This window comes from Macaca mulatta, chromosome 8 (genome assembly GCF_049350105.2).
Source record: "Macaca mulatta isolate MMU2019108-1 chromosome 8, T2T-MMU8v2.0, whole genome shotgun sequence".
Classification (NCBI taxonomy): Eukaryota; Metazoa; Chordata; class Mammalia; order Primates; family Cercopithecidae; genus Macaca; species Macaca mulatta.
Window position 1 is genome coordinate 95,318,175 of NC_133413.1, and position 19,510 is coordinate 95,337,684.

The window sequence follows — 19,510 nt, forward strand, 5'->3', positions numbered from 1 at the left end:
AGACAGGGTACTCATCCCTGCTGCAGAGCTGAGAAGGCCTGTTCTGTTATCCCAAGTCAGCTCTGGCTCCAAACATGAATGTCCCTGCCAGGAAGCCAGAAGCCCTGCAGTCAACTGGATTCACCCCTTCTAGAAGGTAATTTAGCACAACTAGTTGTGGAAACATGTCCCTTGTGGAGTCTCATCTCCTGTTTCCTGAACAACTACTCAAAATATCCCTTCGCCTCACATGGCATGTTATGTTGAACTGTCTTGGGAGAAATATTAGCCAGATTTTAATCAGGACACTATGTCTTGCCCTCTGTGACACTTTATTCAGACATAACTTCTTAGCTTCACTTTACCGAAGCATCAAATAAGAATGATGATGATAATAATAAAAATGAAACCAATAATAACAATACATACATCATAGGACTGTTCTCAGTGTTCAATGAAATAATACATATAATACTTAGAAAAGACCTCAGCACCCAATGAGCATTCTCTAAATTTTAGCTCTTTTTAAATCACACAGCATTCACTCCCTGTGTTGAGTTCTGGCAAATATGATTTCCTTGGTTTCAGTACATTACTGGTGACACCATAGAGCCCCTTTTAGGTAAGTTTCCCCTAGAAGCTACCCAGTGCATTGCCACGTAATTCAGCCCTAAATCATATTGGCCTAGTTTCCGGTAAAATGCTCTCAACACAACTATGTAAGTCATGCTGTGTCCCTGACCATTACCTCTACATGTCCTCATTTGGCTAAAGTTTACCCATTTTCAAAATTGGGATAGAGATACCCAAGTAACAGAAGATTATGTGACATGATATATATTTAGCACAGGGCTAGATGCATAGTCTCTCTCTCTCTCTGTCTTTCTCTGTCACACACACACACACACACACACTCTTTCCCTTTCTCTCTTCCTCTTTCCCTCTCCCTCCTATCTCACTCCCCACTCTCTCTTTCTTCCTTTTCTTCCTCTCTCTCCTGTCTGTCTTCTATTTATTATTCTACTACTGTTAAAAGGACAGTTTATATTATACATTTATATTAAAAGTATATATGCTATAGGCTTTTATTTCTACTGGTTCCTTCCATCAAGAAATGAAAGGTATAGATACAATTATTTGATTTTTAATGAGAATTCACGTATCCCAATGTATCAACACTCATTAGATTTGCATTTTAAGTGTGGAGTATAAAGATCAATTTAAGTAAAAGAAAAGTAGATTGTAGGGAGTAGAGGAGGAGATAGTTTGTTAATTAAGGCATCTTTTGGCCTCTGTTGTTATAGGCATAAAACTGATTTTGCAAACAAAACAACTCTAGCCCATTTGGGATTCTTGAAGAGGGTAGGAAGAAGAGTGGGGTGCCTGGACATGCCCCTCTCTTCAACTTTTCTCTCTGTCCCTTATGTCTATATTTTGTCTTCCTACTTTTTGGAATGAAGGTTTCCCAGGTTCCACTTTCACCAAGGACTCTGCACCCCCTAAGCCACTGCCCCTGCCTTTCTCTCACCTGCCTACACTACTGCGGCATGGTGCTCATGAAGTTGGCTTGTATTCACCGGGTATATGTGAGATCCCCAAACTTGCTGGCCTCAAGCCCTCCAGGATCCAAGCCATTAGGCCCAGATGTGAGATTCAGGAGTAGATGCTCTAAATGCACTGATGTGAGACAGAAAAGTAACATAAGAAAAGACTGATGAGATGGAAATCCCCTATATGGAGCCTAAGAAAGTCAGCCCTGATATAAAGGTCTGGAGGAGAAAGCTGGGCCAAACATTGATGAGTACAAGTCAGGCTAGTTGTTTTAGTGTGTATCTGTTTATATATACATGTGGATTTTAATGTGTATAGGTGTGATGATCGATGAGGCTGAAGGGTGAGGGCTTCTTGTCCATATGAATGAAGTTAATTAAATTGTCATATGGTCTTTCCAAAAACTATTCAGATTGATATTAATTATAGATAATGGAGAATTAAAAAATGTAAAAAGTGAAAAACTACAAATTTGACTGTATATAGTCAAAGAATAATGCTAATATCAATGACATCTGAGTCATTAGTCCATTACTGCCTAATCATCACCATGTTTATTCATATCATAAATATATACCACCTATGTCAGAAAAACTGTTTTACTTTTATTAAATTGCAACAGTTTTCATGCCTTGTTGGTCTTAGGCATTGGTGCCCAAGAAATCAGCAAATAGCTTTTGTAAAGGAGTCATTGCTTATTAAATATGACTTTGTTTCTGTGACTTTAAAATACATCAGTAGATCTTCATACTTGTGAATATATACATTTCATCAAAATCTACATATTGAGAATTCATATAATGAGAGAATGCATTCAAATTAACATTGGGACTAAAATATGTGAAATAACAAGTATTTTAATTACATAGAAAAGTTACTGTAGTCAATAAACATGAATTAGCTCTTGTCTAAATTTATTGAAAAAGAATTTGTGATTGTATGGACTTTATAACTGAAACTTGTTTATTAAAATTCATTCATAGCCGGGCATTGTGGCTCACACCTGTAATCCTGGCACTTTGGGAGGCCGAGGTGGGTGGATCACCTGAGGTCAGGAGTTCGAGACCAGCCTGGCCAACATGGCAAAACCCTGTCTCTACTAAAAATACAAAAATTAGCTGGGCGTGGTGGCAGGCACCTGTAATCCCAGCTATTCGGGAGGCTGAGGCAGGAGAATCGCTTGAACTTGGGAGGGGGAGTTTGCAGTGAGTCTAGATCGCACAACTGTACTCCAGCCTGGGTAACAGAGTAAGGCTCCGTACCACCACCCTCCCCAACACACACACACACACACACACACACACACACACACACACACACACACACACACACAAAACAACTCATTTATTCCACAAATGTTTATTAAGAGCCTACTTTGTGCCAGGCATTGATCTAACCTCTGGATATACATCTCTGAAGGAAATGAAGTTTTATCCTCAGAAATGTATGTTCTAATAGGAAGAGAAAGACAGCAGTGGAATGTATAGTAATACAGACACTGACTATGCCCTAAAGCAGGAAATAACCATAGTGGTCTTTGACAAACGTCTTACCAAAGAGTTTAGTTAGTCAAAAGTCAAGAACCCTGAACAGAATATTGCTGAACACTTATCAAATATTATTCTTGGTATCTGTGGTTACAAAATGTAATTATTTAAGTAAAAAAAAAATCCTTTACACTGAAATAACGCTTCTATTAAGGAGAGTTATGGAGACAATATTTCCAGCTACTAGTAGGTAGCCTGGATTTGTTCACACTTAAAAAAAAAATTAACTTTCAACAGTTGAATATCTCCACTTCTGCTTCTTGGCAAGAAGGTGAAACTTAATACATAACAAGGAAGTCTTATGACATAGAAATTCTTCACTCGCATGTGGGTCCTTCTGCATTTTGAATAACAACTGAATTTCAGACACCCCAATCAGCACCCAAAGGTGTTTTTGAAACCATGTTCTCATTTGGAGTGTTTGGGAGAGGCAGTGTTCCTGGGCTTCTGCTGCATGCCAGGCATTGCTCTCAGAAAAGGACAGTACAAGCCATAATGAAGGCAGAGCTTCCACCTTGTCCACTTGAGTGACAGTGTGAAACATATTCAGATAAGGATATGCCCCAAATACTGTCAAAGTAGAGAACTGAGGACTAAACTGAGGCCCCAGGGGTTGGGGGTGGGGGAAGCTTCTGGAGAGGCTTCTTGCAAGAAGGAGCAGAGTGCCTGCTACATAGTAGGCACTCACTGAGCCTGAGAACCTATTATGTGCACCTTCTATGTAAAGTTCTGGGGATATAAATGTGAAAATGTGCAATTTCTGTTTTGCGTGAGCAGCACAGACTGTTTGGGGAAATAGACAAAAACTAAAATGGATAATTGCTTTAATAATTGAACATACAAAGTGTATCAGAGGTTCTCAGAAGAAAAAAATTTAGCAGAGTTTCAGAATCATATATAAATTTCAGTATTCTATAGTGGTTAAAAGATATATGAACCTAACTTTTAATTTATATAAATACTAAACAAGGGTTTTTATATTTAGATTTTCAGTTTTGCGATTCTTGCTAAATATATGAATCTATTCTTAATCCAACATTGCTTCACGGATGGCAGTTTAGTAGTACAGATTTCATTAGAGAACTTAACTGCTATAGGTTGGGGGGAGGTGAAGGAAATACAATTTTCCCTAGAAGATTTACATTAGATAGAGTAGTTACAGGCTGTAGCATCTCCCCTGTAATTTTATGAGAATGGTATTACCCTGGCTTTCACTGTGTGATTGCTGGTTACCTTCTGTCAGTGAGCAACAGTCTTACTGCAAAGCAGGAGCACAACCCGTCTCTTTGTCTCCGTGGTCAAATCAATTACTTCTTAGAAAGTCGATTTTTTTCAAAATGACCATGTACAGGAGCAAACGCAGACATCAGAGATGTAAGTAAAATTTGACCCAACTTTTTCATATCACTGGAGTAGGGAAAGCATACTTGATTTCTTAAAAGACTAATCATGACTTCTTCAGATACATCCTGGTAGTAGAAAAGATACTGTAGCTTTTCTCACCCTAACCTTTATCTTTATTCCTGTAACATGCATGAAAGATGTTGAGGGGAGAGGGGATAATTCACTTGTTACTATGGAAATCCTTGGAAAGGTTTACAAAATCAACAGAGAAACAGATCAAATGCAATTTCAGTCTAGCTCAGCATCCTATATTCAGGCATGATCACTGGACAGTTCTCTTTTTTGCTTTTCTAGGAGTGATAGATTTTCTTTCCTGGAAGTCTATTGAAAGGTTTGGGAAGCTAGCCTAAAACTTCTGTTTATTCATCCAATTTCAATTACAACTCTTAGGAGGAAGAAAACAGTTCAGAATGGAGGGGAGAGAGTTAATTGTGAAAGACAAGCTGAATATTTAACAGGATATTCATTGCCAAACTTCTTGGTCCAGAGCATGCTAGTGACATAATTCACTACAGGCACCATTTCAAAGGGTTAAAAGGAGTCATCTGCAGTCTCCCCTAAAGGAACTGATTCTGGCTGAAAAGGAGCAGCACAATTACCCTGGCCTAAAGTCCAGAACAAAGATTATTATGGAAATGAAAGCTATCGGAATCTCGCTAAAAATCAAAAGATTGTTATAACAACACTATTTTATGGTGAAGCAATATGCCTCTCATGAAAAGCTTTACAATCACCTCTCTCTAGTAAGTCTAACTCTTTATCACTTTACCGTTTCTATTGTCTAAAGTAAATAATAACATATTTAGCTCAAAATGATCTGTCACTGTCTCTATTTATCGTCATAGACAGGTAACGGCAACTTATTCTGTAGACAAAGTCTGTACTTTTTCATTATTTCTTTTGATGTCTTTAAATGTTATCAAATATTTTGGAAATCAAAGTCTAGCAGTCACAATTATACTATCAAAAAGCCAATAAATCATAGAAAGATAATTTTTAGTGTGATAATTTATTCTTTGGTCTATTTTCACCTAAGATCTGAAAACTAACATTTCTCCTTTTCAAAGAAGTTTCATGCACCACAGAAAGCTCTGAGGGCTAGGCTGCCAGTTTGATTCTATAAGCTTGATTGCCTTTTGATGCCAGTTCTTTCTTGTGATAAAGAAACAACATACGATAACCGCTACTTTTTTATGTAAAAATGATTGGTATGAAGTCCACACATATATTGCTGATTAATTTTCTTGTGATTTCCTCCTACAAGAATAAATCTAAATTATGCATATATTTGAAAACCATCTTGCGCCTTTACTCCTGTATCTTTTATATATCCCTCATTTTTTTTTCTTGTGGGTTATCAATGCCTTAATGCACATGGAAAATAAGAGATTCACAGAAAAATTATACTCAGTGTCTCCCCTTAAAATGTGCTTGCTGAAGTCTGCGATTAAGCAGCAGGAAGAAATTGTGAATTACATGAGACAAGTCAGAAGACGTATAATTATACAGGCATAAACACAGTAGGGTGTACTGGAATGGTTCAGTTAAAAAAAACTAATGTGTTACTTAAGTTTAATCGTATCAACTATTTTATGTTGCATTAAGTGTTTCTATATTCTAATAATATAAAATATCAGAGAGCAGGAACATAATAAAATTAAAGTAAATAGAAAGCTTAGCAATAAAAGCAAATAGAATCCTTAAATGAATTTCTTACACTAACAATATTTGCAAAAGTAGAATATAATACAATTGTTTGCCATCCAATAGGTAAACAGAAAAACTGGAATTTTCCCATCACCAAAATCCAGGGCATTTCCATTTTCAATAATATCTTTTATGTGTGTGTTTTTGATCATACCAAAGGCATAAACTCACCTAAAGGCAATTGTAATCCAATTAAGGCAATAATTGTACATTAAACAAAACCTCACTGTAGGAAAGAAGGAAAGTATTCTTACAATTTTCTTTAAAAATGAGATAGCACATAAATCAACTTTCTAATTATTCCCTTTATCCAAAGATTTAATATTATATCTTCTAGTAAAAATAAGTGTTTCCTTTCAGACGGTCTGACAAGAGGAAAAGTAAAGGTGCATGTGGCTATGTCAGGAGTTTGGGGAAAAAGGGGAAAACAAAAATACTTATAAAAGAGTTTTTAAAGTATAAATTGTACTAAACCTTTGAAGATTCATGTGGGACTTTGAAATTCATTCTTCACGCATATTGAGATTAGTTATTTATAATTCACTATACAAGAGGAGGAGAGGGAGGGAAGAGTGCCCATTGCCTTGCTGCTGATAGAGCAATTGCTAGGTAAAAGGAACAGCGTAGTGTTCATTCAGATAATAGATCTTACTTATGCAAAATTGCATTAATGCCTTTCAATTAGATACAGAATTTTTTGAGTGGTATTAAAAAATGTTGGCATATATCAGAGGCTGATATTGCCAGAGCCAAACAGGTACAGACCAATTTAAGGAATTCTAATACATGTTAAACCTATTTTTACAAATCAGGTTGAGTTGGGAATTAACGTTTAACTTTTGAGTTCATTTAAATATTAAGTTTTTACACATATATAATAACAATATTTATTTAACTATAAAGTTTATGTTTAAATTTTCAAAAATTTCTGTATAAAGCAAGGAAAACTTGTAACCTCCCTTGCTGAAACTCCACACGACCTTGAGAAAACATTTTTGGGCTTTTATAAAAGACACATGAAGGTACATTTTTAAAAAATGAATGTTTTTAAAACACCGATGTAGAGGAAAAAGTAGAGTAGAAGCCATAGAATTTTGAAAATAGCACAATACCTGTACCATGGCAAAGAAAACAGCGTGAATCGAGTTTCAGGTGTGTAACATTTCATCTTATTTTACTGAATTGGAATAGATCATGCATTTTTTATTGCTAATAATATCTTTGGGTGAGCTTATCAACTTTATCCATATTATCATTGGAAATACTTGATGAGATCACTTCAGAAATCTAAATACTAGTCATCATAGCCCTCTGCTTATGGTCTTGGCCAATATCTGTTACTTCTGTGGGTTGCAATCTCTTCTGTAACTTTAGTAGATTGCTCTGAGAAGGTGTTCTGTAGGGTACTTTCCATCTCTAACCCTCAGTGCCTCCATAACACAGCCCTCATTAGGTCATTCCCCTACTCAAAGACATTAATGGTTTCTCACTGACTAGATAATGGTGGCTCTGGGCTTGTGTGCTTCAGATCCATGGTTGCCCATGGAGTTACTACAAGGTTACTGCATATTAATATTTATATAAATATGAATCATTGTATAATGAAGAAAGATATATGTTTATATGGACATACACATGTGTATATATACATAAACATACACACATACATATGCTTTTAAAGTTCTAAAATATGTTTAATAAAAACATGTATTTAAAAGGTGGTACTGCGTTTGTAATAGCTTTTTATACGATATATTTTATTTTAAAAAATAACTATAGTACATGCAGCCCTCATTATGTTTCAGTATTCTTTAAACAACAAAACAAAACAAAACAAAAAAACTTCATACTCCCGAAGGTTGAGAATCACTGAACTAGAAAGCAAATACAAGCAAAACCTTACAATACAGAAATTTACATGATTGTCATCCACCCACTACTTTCTTCTCTTCCTGATACCACCTATATTCTAGCCTCATCAAGCTACCAATTGTCAGCCAGGTGCAGTGTCTCATGCCTATAATCCCAGCACTTTGAGAGGCTAAGGCGGGAGGATTACTTGAGTTCAGGAGTTCAAGACCAGCCTGGGCAACATGGTGAAACCCCATCTCTACCAAAAATACAAAAATTAGCTGAGCGTGGTGGCAGACACCTGTAATCTCAGCTACACTGGAGACTGAGGCACAATAATCACTTGAACCCAAGAGGCAGAGGTTGCAGTGAGCCAAGATTGCACCACTGCACTCCAGCCTGAGTGACAGAGCTAGACTCCATCTGAAAAATACAAATAAGCAAAAAAGCTACCAATTGTCCCTGAAATTCACTATATACTCTTATCTCTATGCCTTTGCCCATTTATCTTCTTGTTGATAGATGCCCTTCACTTGCACCTTCACACCTCTCTGTTGAAGGTTTCACTTGCATGCCACATCCTTCCTAAATGATTCCTCAGTTTCTAAGTCAAATCGCTCTTTCCCTTCTCTCTTTTCAGTTCATATATACATATATATATATGTGTATGTGTATATATATATGTGTGTGTGTGTGTATATATATATATATATATTTTTTTTTTTTTTAGCCAGAGCCTCAGTCTGTCAGCAAGCTGGAGTGCAGCAGTGCAAGCTGAGATTGCTGAACTACAACTTCTGCCTCCAGGTTCAAGTGATTCTCCTTCCTCAGCCTCCTGAGTAGCTGGGATTACAGGTGTCCACCACCATGCCTGGCTCATTTATGTATTTTTAGTAGAGATGGGGTTTCACCATGTTGGCCAGGCTGGTCTCAAACTCCTAACCTCAGGTGATCTTCCTGCCTTGGCCTCCCAAAGTGCTGGGATTACAGTTGTGAGCCACCACACCTGGCCTCAGTTCATATATTGTAATTTTTCTTAAAATTTTTATATTCTGTCTTATATATAGAAAATTATCTATTTACACCACTAATCTCTTTCTTTTATATAAGGTATTTTTTATGTGAAACTTATATGAAAGTTTCTTTCATATAAGGTATTTTTTATTCTTGTTTGATACATCCTCAGTGTGTGCATATGATGCTTTGCCCATCAAAATCCAAGGCTGTCTAATGAAATTTATTGTCTTAAATACATGTTTTTGACCACCTATTACTTTCCAGAGATTGCTCTAATGGTAGGGCTATAGCAACAAACAAAACAACACTTTATTAAGATAAGATGACTCACAAATAAATATATAATATGCGATGTAATGCTAAGAGCTATGGAGAAAAATAAATCTAGTAAGGGAGAAATGGAGTTTTGGAACATGGGGTGAGGAATTTCTATTATCTATGGGGAAATCAGGAAAAGCCACTTACTAAGGGGACATTTGATCAGACAACCTAAAGAAGTGAGGAAATTGGTTCAGTTTCTTTCTGGATAGTTCCAAGTAGAAATAGCATATGCAAAGTCCATGAGGAAGTTTGGGATAATTGAAGGACCAAGAAGGAGTCCAGTAAGTAGAGTGAATAAAGATGAGGTCAAAAAAGCATCAGGAACATTAGATAGATAGAGTAGGACACACAACAGAATTTAACTGAAGAAGTCTTGTTTAAAGGTACTTATTGAAATTGACTATTACAAATTAAATAGCAATATAAAAATGGAGTATTATTTAAAACAAATACTTATATTGATACCATGATTTCTTTGTAACTGTGAAGACAAAAGAAATAATTTGTTATTCCCAAATTATTTCATATCTTAAGTGTTGATGTTTTTTATTACATAACCAGTTGAAAATGTGATCTAGGTTTTAAAACTTTTTTTTCAGTTTTTATCAGAAAAAAAAACCAAAAAAACAATTTTTAGGCTTGATCGGTAAAGGCTCTCTAGAGGGCACTATTAAGTTCAATCTTTGATTTTATCTATTATTGAGGTTTGTAGGGAATTCTGATATGATATCTGCAATGTCTTCAGCCTTTTTTTATTCTCAAGTTCTAATATGAATTCTATAACTGGTAGAAATTGAGAAATTGTAATTTTATAGATTCTTCCATGGAATCATGTGTGGATGGATAGAATCAATGCAGTCTGATTGAGCATGCACAATGGGACTATAGATGCCAGTCTGGGAGCAGAGAAGTACAAAGGCTGACTGATAACCCCCCTGATACAGATTGACCTTAAATGGAAATACATGTTGGTCTGCCTCATATCCTTAATCACAGGCTTTTACAGGCTCTAGCCTGTGACTGGTTCTGCCTGCAGAAATATATTCTGTCTCTCTCTCTCTGTCTCAAAAAATCTGATGATCTGTCCATGTATTTTTCTATTTAACAATGCCCCACACACTCAAAGGTCACTTTTGTGGAGTGTGAGCATTTGTCCATTTCTCTTCTGTACTTTCAGAAAACGACTATCATACATCACCTGCTCTTTTAATTTCTCAGAATCTGTGCTGAATTTATATCTACACTTGCATAAAAACCGTGGCATTGACTCTGTCCCCAGGTGTTCAGGTAAATGTCCTCTGCAGAGTATACTTTATCACTTCAAAAAATGTTACAGTTAAAAAATAATGTTAATTTGTATTTGTTGATAAAAGAATTATACATATTGATAAAAGAATTATGCATATATATCCTAAGTGTCTTCTTGACTCTTAGGAAAATAAGATTGGTGTTAAACTAAGATGTTAGTCTATCATTTTAACATACTGTCATGTGGTTTGCAAACATTTTCTCCCATTTCATGGTTGTCTCTTCACTCTGTTATTATTTTTCTTTGCTGTGCAAAAGCTTTTTGGTTTGATGCAATTCTGTCTGTTTTTGCTTGTATTGAGTGTGCTTTTGGGGACATATCCAAAAAGTTTTGGCCCAAACTAATGTCAACAAGCTTTTCTTCTATGTTTTCTTCTAGTAGTTTCATAGTTGTAGGGCTTATGTTTAATTCTTTAATTCATTTTATTTTTGTATATGGGGTGAAATAAGGGTCAAATTTCTTTCTCGTATGTATGGATATCCAGTTTTCCAACACCATTTCTTGAAGAGATTGTGCTTTCCCCATTGTGCGTTCTTGGCACTTTGGTAGATCAGTTGACTAAAAATGCTTAGACTTATGGCTGGGCTTTCTATTCTGATTAATATATTTTCAATATTAAACTCTTCACATATTTTTAATATTCAAACAGCTCAATAGCAATAAAATTAGTAACTTGATTGAAAAATGGACAAAGAATATGAAAAGTCATATCTCAAAAAAAGACATACAAATGGTCAACATACATATGAAAAAAGTTCAAAATCACTAATCATCAGGGAAATACAAATTAAAAATTAATACCACAATGATATATCACATCACATCTGTTAGAAGAATTGTTATACAAGTGACATGATAACAAGTGTCAGTGAGTGCATAAAGAAAAGGGGATTCTTGACACTGTGGGTAGGAATGTATATTAGTACAACCGTGATGGAAAACAGTGTGAAGGTTCCTCAAAACATTAAAAATAGAACTACCAAATGATCCAGCAATTTCATTTCTGGGAATATATTCAAAGAAAATAAAATTAGTTATCTCAAAGAGATATCTCTACTTCCATTTTTATAGCAGAATAATTCAGAAAAATCAAGACTGGAATCAACATAAATGTCCATCCACAGATAGGATAAAATATATGACATATATATTTCATATAATATACGAATATCATATCTCAGATATATACATGTCTCATATATGACATATATCATATGTAAATGTCCATCCACAGATGAATGGATTAAAAATATGATTATATGAGATATATATATCTCATATAGTTAGATACACACACATACACACACACACACACCCCAGTGGAATACTAGTCAATTTTTAAAAAGAAGGAAATCCTGTCACTTATGGCAACATGGATAAACCTAGAAGACATTATGTTAAATGAATAAGCCAGGTACAGAAAGATAAATACTGTATCATCTCACTAATATTTGGAATCTAAAAAAATGGAACTCATTAATAGAAGCAGAGAGTAGAATGCTGGTTACCAGAGGCTAGGTGGGCAGAAAGGGCAATAGGAACATGTTTGTCAACAGATACAAAATTTTAGTTACAGAAGCAATAAGTTCAGGAGATCTATTGTGCAACATGGTGACTACAGTCATAACAATATATCATATGCTTGAACATTGCTAAGGGAGATTTTAAATGTTTTCACAAAAAGACATGGTAATGGATATGTTTAATTCATAAAGTTGACTTAGCTACTCCATAATACATACATATATCAACACATTATATATACATAAAATTTTCATTATTAAAAAACTAAAATAAAATAAAATATTGTCATGAATGCAAGCAGTTGGACATGACTAAAGAAAAGATAACCATTCATAAACATCAATGTAGAGTAGGAAATAGTGTTTTTTTTGCTCTAATATATGCCATCTTTGAAACGACAGAAAGCAACTTTCTTAAAAACCAGGATCTGGCATAATTATGTGTTTTGGGAAATCTTTTTGGTTGAGCAATATAAAATCACCAGTTTTGTAAATCAATGGTTAAATCTAATAAATACCAGCTATTGCATAAGTGGGCAAGCAAAGGGGAGAGGTGGGTCTCATAAGCCATTACGCTTGGCACAAGTTGGCGTTAAAAGCATAGGGCTGTTATAGTTAACCAGGTGTGATTACTTGATACACTAAAAATATCTAATTACATTAGGGAATATATGCATTATTGTTCTTTAGGATATGTAAGGTTAAACTTTCTACAAAAAAATTGAAAGTATGTTCAGTGTCATCAACATAGATTAGATGACTTTATTTTTGCAAGTGATATATCAGAGCTTTGAAGATTATCAGAACTTTTCTAGAAAGTATCTACCTCCAACTAAACTTAAAATGTTGATTATAAGCATTTGAATTCTAATTTTACATATTTTATCATTAAAACTTTGTTTTCATCCAAATGGAAAATTGGGTAGTTCTAAATGAATTGGGTAATGATAATAAAAATGACAAATATATTGAATGTTTACCATATATCAGGCACTGTTTTAACCATTTTGTTATAGATGACTAATGTAATTTACATAAGAGAGCAATAATCAAACATGTAATAGAATAATGAAGTAATCTGTGATACTTCATTATTATAATTTCAAAATGCTATGATTTTATTTCTAATCTCTAGGAAATTAGACACCCAAAATTAAATTAAAATATGAACATTGAATAGAATTAAAAAGCAACCTTATGTGTCTCCTAAGGAATCTAATAAATTAACTTTAAAAAGCAAAATGTAATGTTTTACCAATATCCCTACCCTTTAAATCATACAGAAACAGAAAAAATATATTGAGGAAAGTGTTACATAAATATATGTAAACAAAGTATCTGCAAATGAATGTATTTGCCTCAAATGCTATCTTTTCTGCAAAGGAATGAAAGGTTTCCAGAACTTAGAATAAGTGAAGTTCTCTGCAGTGATTTTAGTAATTCGTTGTGAGTCATTACACACTTCTTGATCTAGAACAGCTAAGTTATTTGGCATAACCTTTTGATTCATTTTCCTTTTTCTTAGTTATTGATTTTCTTCTTACTGAATTGCACCCTTATTTTAACAATGGAATTTCTGACACCTTTAGTTATATAGGGAAACATTATATATGTGTAAATATTGAATCAAAGTATTAATGGTCTATTATTGACATATTATCTCTAGAGCTTCATTTGTATTTAAAATAAAGTCCACATTTATTTCCTTAGAATCCTTGTAGAGTATGTGGCATATATTTTTGTAATGTTCCATGCCTTGGGCTACCTATCATTGGAAAATGTTATATTTCATATTATACGATTCTTTTGACCCCTAGTAAACCTGAAACTGCCTTAGAGGAACAGCTGAATGTATTTCCTTAAATAAACACACTTTGTTCTTCAGATTGCTAGTATTTGTCTTCTTAATAGGCTCCACAGGCAATAGAAATGTTGACTTTGAAGTCACCTCTGCTAGGTTCATGTAGATAAGTCTATTTCATACCTTTTTCTTCCCACACTTAACAGTGTCTTTCAACTCACATTTGTTTTAAGACACCTGTAAATGCATACAGACTACATGGAATATTTAATTTTTATTTAATTTATAGACTCAGTAATTAGTGAGAGGCTGGCTCACAATTAAATAAAAATAAACTTAGACAAAACTCAGAAAAGGTTTAGTTTTAATTGAGGTATGAGGAAAAATTCATTTAGTTGGTCACATCCTTGGCTTTCATATGGTAGCAAGAGAAAGATGGTCACTTGAATTTTACAAGTGGTCATAAAATTTTTCTCAGCACTAAACTGTCCTCCAGAGCTATTTATATGAAGCTAGTCATTTTCTAATGATCACTTGTAACATAGATGATACACTCAATTTTGATAAATGGGTCTAAACTGTCCTAAAGAGACTGTAGCAGTAACACTCCATGAAGCTTTTTAGAATTTGTTTGCTTATTCACTATCTAGACAGAAATATTTTGCATATTTTTCACCATCCCAGTTTTCAAGAACCCAAGTTAGAGTTTGAGAAAATTCTATTTGAATGTACATAACAGTGTATTTGATTTTGAAATAAAAACAAATCATTAAAAATTCTACTTTAAAAATATTCTTTGAAACTTGAGCATCTAGGAAAAAAGTTAATAACCAAGTACAGGAACAAAATACAAGAAATTGTAGCATAAAAATCATAGATATGCTTTGGGAGGCCGAGGTGGGCTGATCACGAGGTCAGAAGTTTGAGATCAGCTTGACCAACATGGTGAAACACTGTCTACTAAAAATACAAAAATTATCCAGGCATGGTGACACATGCCTGTAATCCCAGCTACTCAGGAGGCTGAGACAGGAGAATTGCTTGAACCCAGGAGGCAGAGGTTACAGTGAGCCGAGATCATGCCATTGCACTCTAGCCTGGGTGACAGAGCAAGACTCCGTCTAAAAAAAAGAAAAAAAAAAGATCATAGATGTGTTTGTTACTAATATTCTCTTTTTAGTCTCTGAAAATGGGTCCCTGGAAATTAGAACTATATTAAGTTAACCATTTCTTATATATTAGAAACAGTTGTTTATCAGGTTAAAGATGCTGTATTTTTTGTACTGTATAAACAGCCATCTAACATAGTCATTTGCTTAGGGAAGATACTAGCCTTTGATAATACTATTTCTCTTAGATTACTACTGGCAGCAATTAATCAACAGTTGTAGTAATTTACCCTATACTTCAAGCCAAATTAACTGTCTTGCCTTGTTTATTTGAATATTAAAGGATAATGTGGCATTGGGCCTGCAATTCTCAGTAAGTTGCCCACGTTGTTAATATTTACCAATATTAACTTAGCAATAGCCTAAAAGGTGGAAGGAATATCTGTTTTAATATTCATTTTAAAAATGCATGTTTTAAATATTGTAATTCAGTGTCATCACATCAGTTATGATAATTTCATTTTGGGTCCAGGATAATTAAATCTGGAAATGCGTAAGATGTACTACAATGATAATAATATTTCATTATTCTTTGTAACTAACATTCCAATCACTGGTATAGATTGATATTTGGAATATGACTGTCATCACACAATTCTTTACCCTAGGAGACTTCCTAATGGGCATTTTTTATACCTTGCTGTAGGCTTTTATGTACTTAATAACAGTACAATTTCATGTAGCTTCATAACAAATACCATTGCCATATTTATGTCATAATAAAACTAGTTTAAGGTATTTTTATGAAACTATTTATGGCTTTTAGTCATAATTGAGTTTTTTATGACTATTATAAAGTGGTATGACTTAAGAAAAATTATAAACTCCCCTATGGGTATTTGTCATGATTGAAAATAATACAATTCTTTTGGTTGTTATGTCTTGCGAAATTTTATTATCTTCTGTCTAGAAAAGAAAAATACTAGGGATCTTCAATCAGATTATTACCAAATTGTTAAGATTTTGTTCTATGTATTGAATAGAAGTATATATTTCATTACTTGTCCCAATTGGAATAAACATAAACTGCCAAATTTCCTGGAAAATAATATCTCTAGAGGTCGTTTCAGTTGATAAGTATGTGTTATCAACTAAAGGTTTTATTAGTTGCTTCTTGTAGGTATTCTGGGTCAGTTTCATTATTATTAACTGAAAGCCTTAATATTATTTACTCATACAAACTATACTTCTTAGTTGTTATAGTAAACAGATTTTTAAATTATTGCATAAAATTGTATGTTAAGAAACATTGTTTGGCCGAGCGCAGTGGTTCAAGCCTATGACCCCAGCACTTTGGGAGGCCTAGGTGAACAGATCACCTGAGGTCAGGAGTCTGAAACCAGACTGGCCAACATGGTGAAACCTCATCTCTGCTAAAAATACAGAAAATTTAGCTGGGTGTGGTGGTGCATGCCTGTAATCCCAGCTGTGCGGGAGGCTGAGGCAGAAGAATCGCTTGAACTCAGGAGGCAGAGGTTGCAGTGAGCCAAGATCACACCACTGCACTCTAGCCTGGGTGACAGAGTGAAACTCAGCTTAAAACGAAAAGAAAAGAAACATTGTCTGATTTTATGACTTTAAAAAAGCAAGGCATTTCTTGATCTAGTATTATCTTACTTTGAAGGTTCATTTGTTGACATCTCACCTGGCATATTTCAGATTAGTATATGATACTGAAAATTCTTTGTTTTCTGAAGCACTCTTTCCACCATTCATACTTTATGTTGTTTCCATTTTGAACACTGTCCTCTCCTCTTTTCTGAGCTAATTTCTACTTATCCTTCAGGTGCCAGTTTAGACAATCACTTCCTTCTGATACATTTCTATAAGCTTCTGGTGGCTAGTAGAGTTTATCTTTGTTATGGATTCCTGTGTAACCTGTATGTATTCTGTATGTAATTGATAATTTATGTAGTCATTTGACTCTAACCCTGAAAGACAGAGATCAGGTCTCTATTTTCATTCTATATCCCCAGCATGGTCTGGCCTAGGAAGCCCTCAATTAATAGACTTTGAAGACTAAACAGAATGGATTGCCTTACTTATGTACCTGTTGTAGCAACTAGAAATTTTAGTCATTTGCCCCAAATATGTTACTATGATATAGGCTGTTGGTGAACTATCTCTTGCCTTTTTATATTCACAGATGTGTATGCATGATATCACCTGCTAAGGCCTTTTTGTTCTCAGTTTTTGGAGTTACTTTTTCTAATGACAACCCTAATTTCCTTATTTGATGAGAAGTATTAAAAGGAATCTAAAAATACTTATATCCTGGGCAATTTAACAATGTTTAAGGCATACTTTGAAAGTGCCATAAAATCCATATTGTGACTTTCTCACAAGTCTATTGTTGTACTATTAAGCAATGATACTAGTTTCTAGTTAATTCATGGCTTATCTTTTATTTATTATACTGTACATATTTATGATGTTTTGATGCATATATATTGGGTAATTATCACATCAGGATATTTAGCATTTTCATCATCTCTTTGTGGGCAGAACATTCAAGATTCTCTCTTCCACCTATTTTGAAACATATGCAATATTGTTAACTATAATCAACATACCAGAACTTACTCCTGCTATCTAACTGTGACCACATATAGTTAATCAATTTCTCATTATACCCCAGCCCTTTCCCCTCTCCAATCTTTGGTAGCCACAATTCTACTCTCTACTTCTATGAGACCAGCATTTTTAGATTCTTTATATAAGCGATATCATATTTGTGTTTCTGTCCTAGCTCACTTCACTTAATGTAGTGTCTTCCAGGTTCATCCATGTTGCCACAAATGATAGGATTCCAATCTTCTTTATGGCTAAATAGTATTTCAGTGACATATTGTATTGAAATAGAAAAACCCATCTTAAAAAATGTGTATGGAACCACAAAAAAAAAAAATAGCCAAAGAAATCTTAGAAAAAAAGAACAAACTAGAGTCATTACACTACCTGACTTCAAAATACACTACAAAAATTATAATAATCCAAACAACATGGTACTGTCCTAAAAAACAGACACGTAGACAAATGGAACAGAAAAGATAACCCAGAAATAAACCTGTATACTTACAGCCAACTGATTTTTGACAAAAATGTCAAGAACGTATAGTGGGGAAAAGACAACCTCTTCAACAAATAGTGCTGGAAAAGCTGATTATTTACATTTAGAAGAGTGCAACTAGACTTCTGTCCCTCACTGTATATTAAAAAAACCTCAAAATGGATTAAATACTTATATACTATAAAAACAGTAGAAGAAAAATAAGGGAAATACCTTATGGCATTGGTCTAGGCAAAGCTTTTTTTAACAAGAACTCAAAAGCATAGGCATCAAAAGCAAAAGTAGAAAAATAGGATTTCATCAAACCAAGAAGCTTCGGCACAGCAAAGGAAACAGAGTGAAGAGAAAACCTACAGAATCATGGAGAATATTTGCAAACTATACATTTGATAGAGGGTTAATATCCAAATTATATGTAGAACTCGAACAATTCAATAGCAAAAAAAAAAATGTGATTAATAATGGACAAAAGATCTGAATAGACATCTCTCAAAAAGAGACATATAAATGGATAACAGGTATATGAAAAAATCATCAGCATCACTTATCAGGGAAATGCAAATGAAAACCACAATAAGATAGTATCTCACCCAGTTAAAATTGATATTATTAAAAAGACAAAAGGTAACAAATGCTGGGGAGTATTTGGAGAAAGGGAAGTGGGAATGCAAACTAGTACAGCCACAATGGAAAACAGTATGAAGATTCCTTCAAAAACTAAAAATAAGGTGGGGCAAGATGACTCACACCTGTAATCCCAGCATTTCAGGAGGCGAAGGCAGGAGGATAGCTTGAGGCCAGGAGTTCAAGGGAAGCCTGGGCAACATAGGCTTCCCTTTTTTCTAAAACAAAACAAAACAAAAAACAAAAAACAAAAAAAAAGAAAGAAAACAACATCTAAAAATAAAAATAAAACTACCATGTGACCCAGCAGTTTCATTACTGAGTACTGGGTATATACCCAAAAGAAATGAAATCATATGTCCAGATATATCTGTATTCCTATGTTTACTGCAGCACTGTTCACAATGGCCCAACATATGGAATCGACTCATTGTTATCAACAGATGAATAGATAAACAAAATGTGCTGCATATACACAGTGTAATAGTTTCTATTTAAAACTTCCAGATTATTTTATCATTTTAAGAAATGAAGACTCATAGCTGATAACCCATTCAGAATTAAAACTTGTTTCTCCACATTCTGTTTCTGCCCCCCCCAACCAAGAGTTGTCTCTGCTGCTAAGCGTCGTTATTCA

The 19,510-nt window shown here is 34.3% G+C and overlaps 1 protein-coding gene across 11 annotated transcripts in view; it reads left to right on the forward strand.

The window, feature by feature from the left end:
* The window catches only part of RALYL (RALY RNA binding protein like), a 735,427-nt gene that overhangs the window by 527,545 nt on the left and 188,372 nt on the right, over positions 1-19,510 (forward strand). For 2 of the 11 annotated variants that reach the window (XM_077942455.1, XM_077942456.1), the window contains exon 1: positions 4,319-4,451. In XM_077942455.1, the coding sequence (XP_077798581.1) occupies positions 4,415-4,451 (37 nt within the window). In that variant the 5' untranslated portion in view covers positions 4,319-4,414. 11 annotated transcript variants of the gene reach the window in all.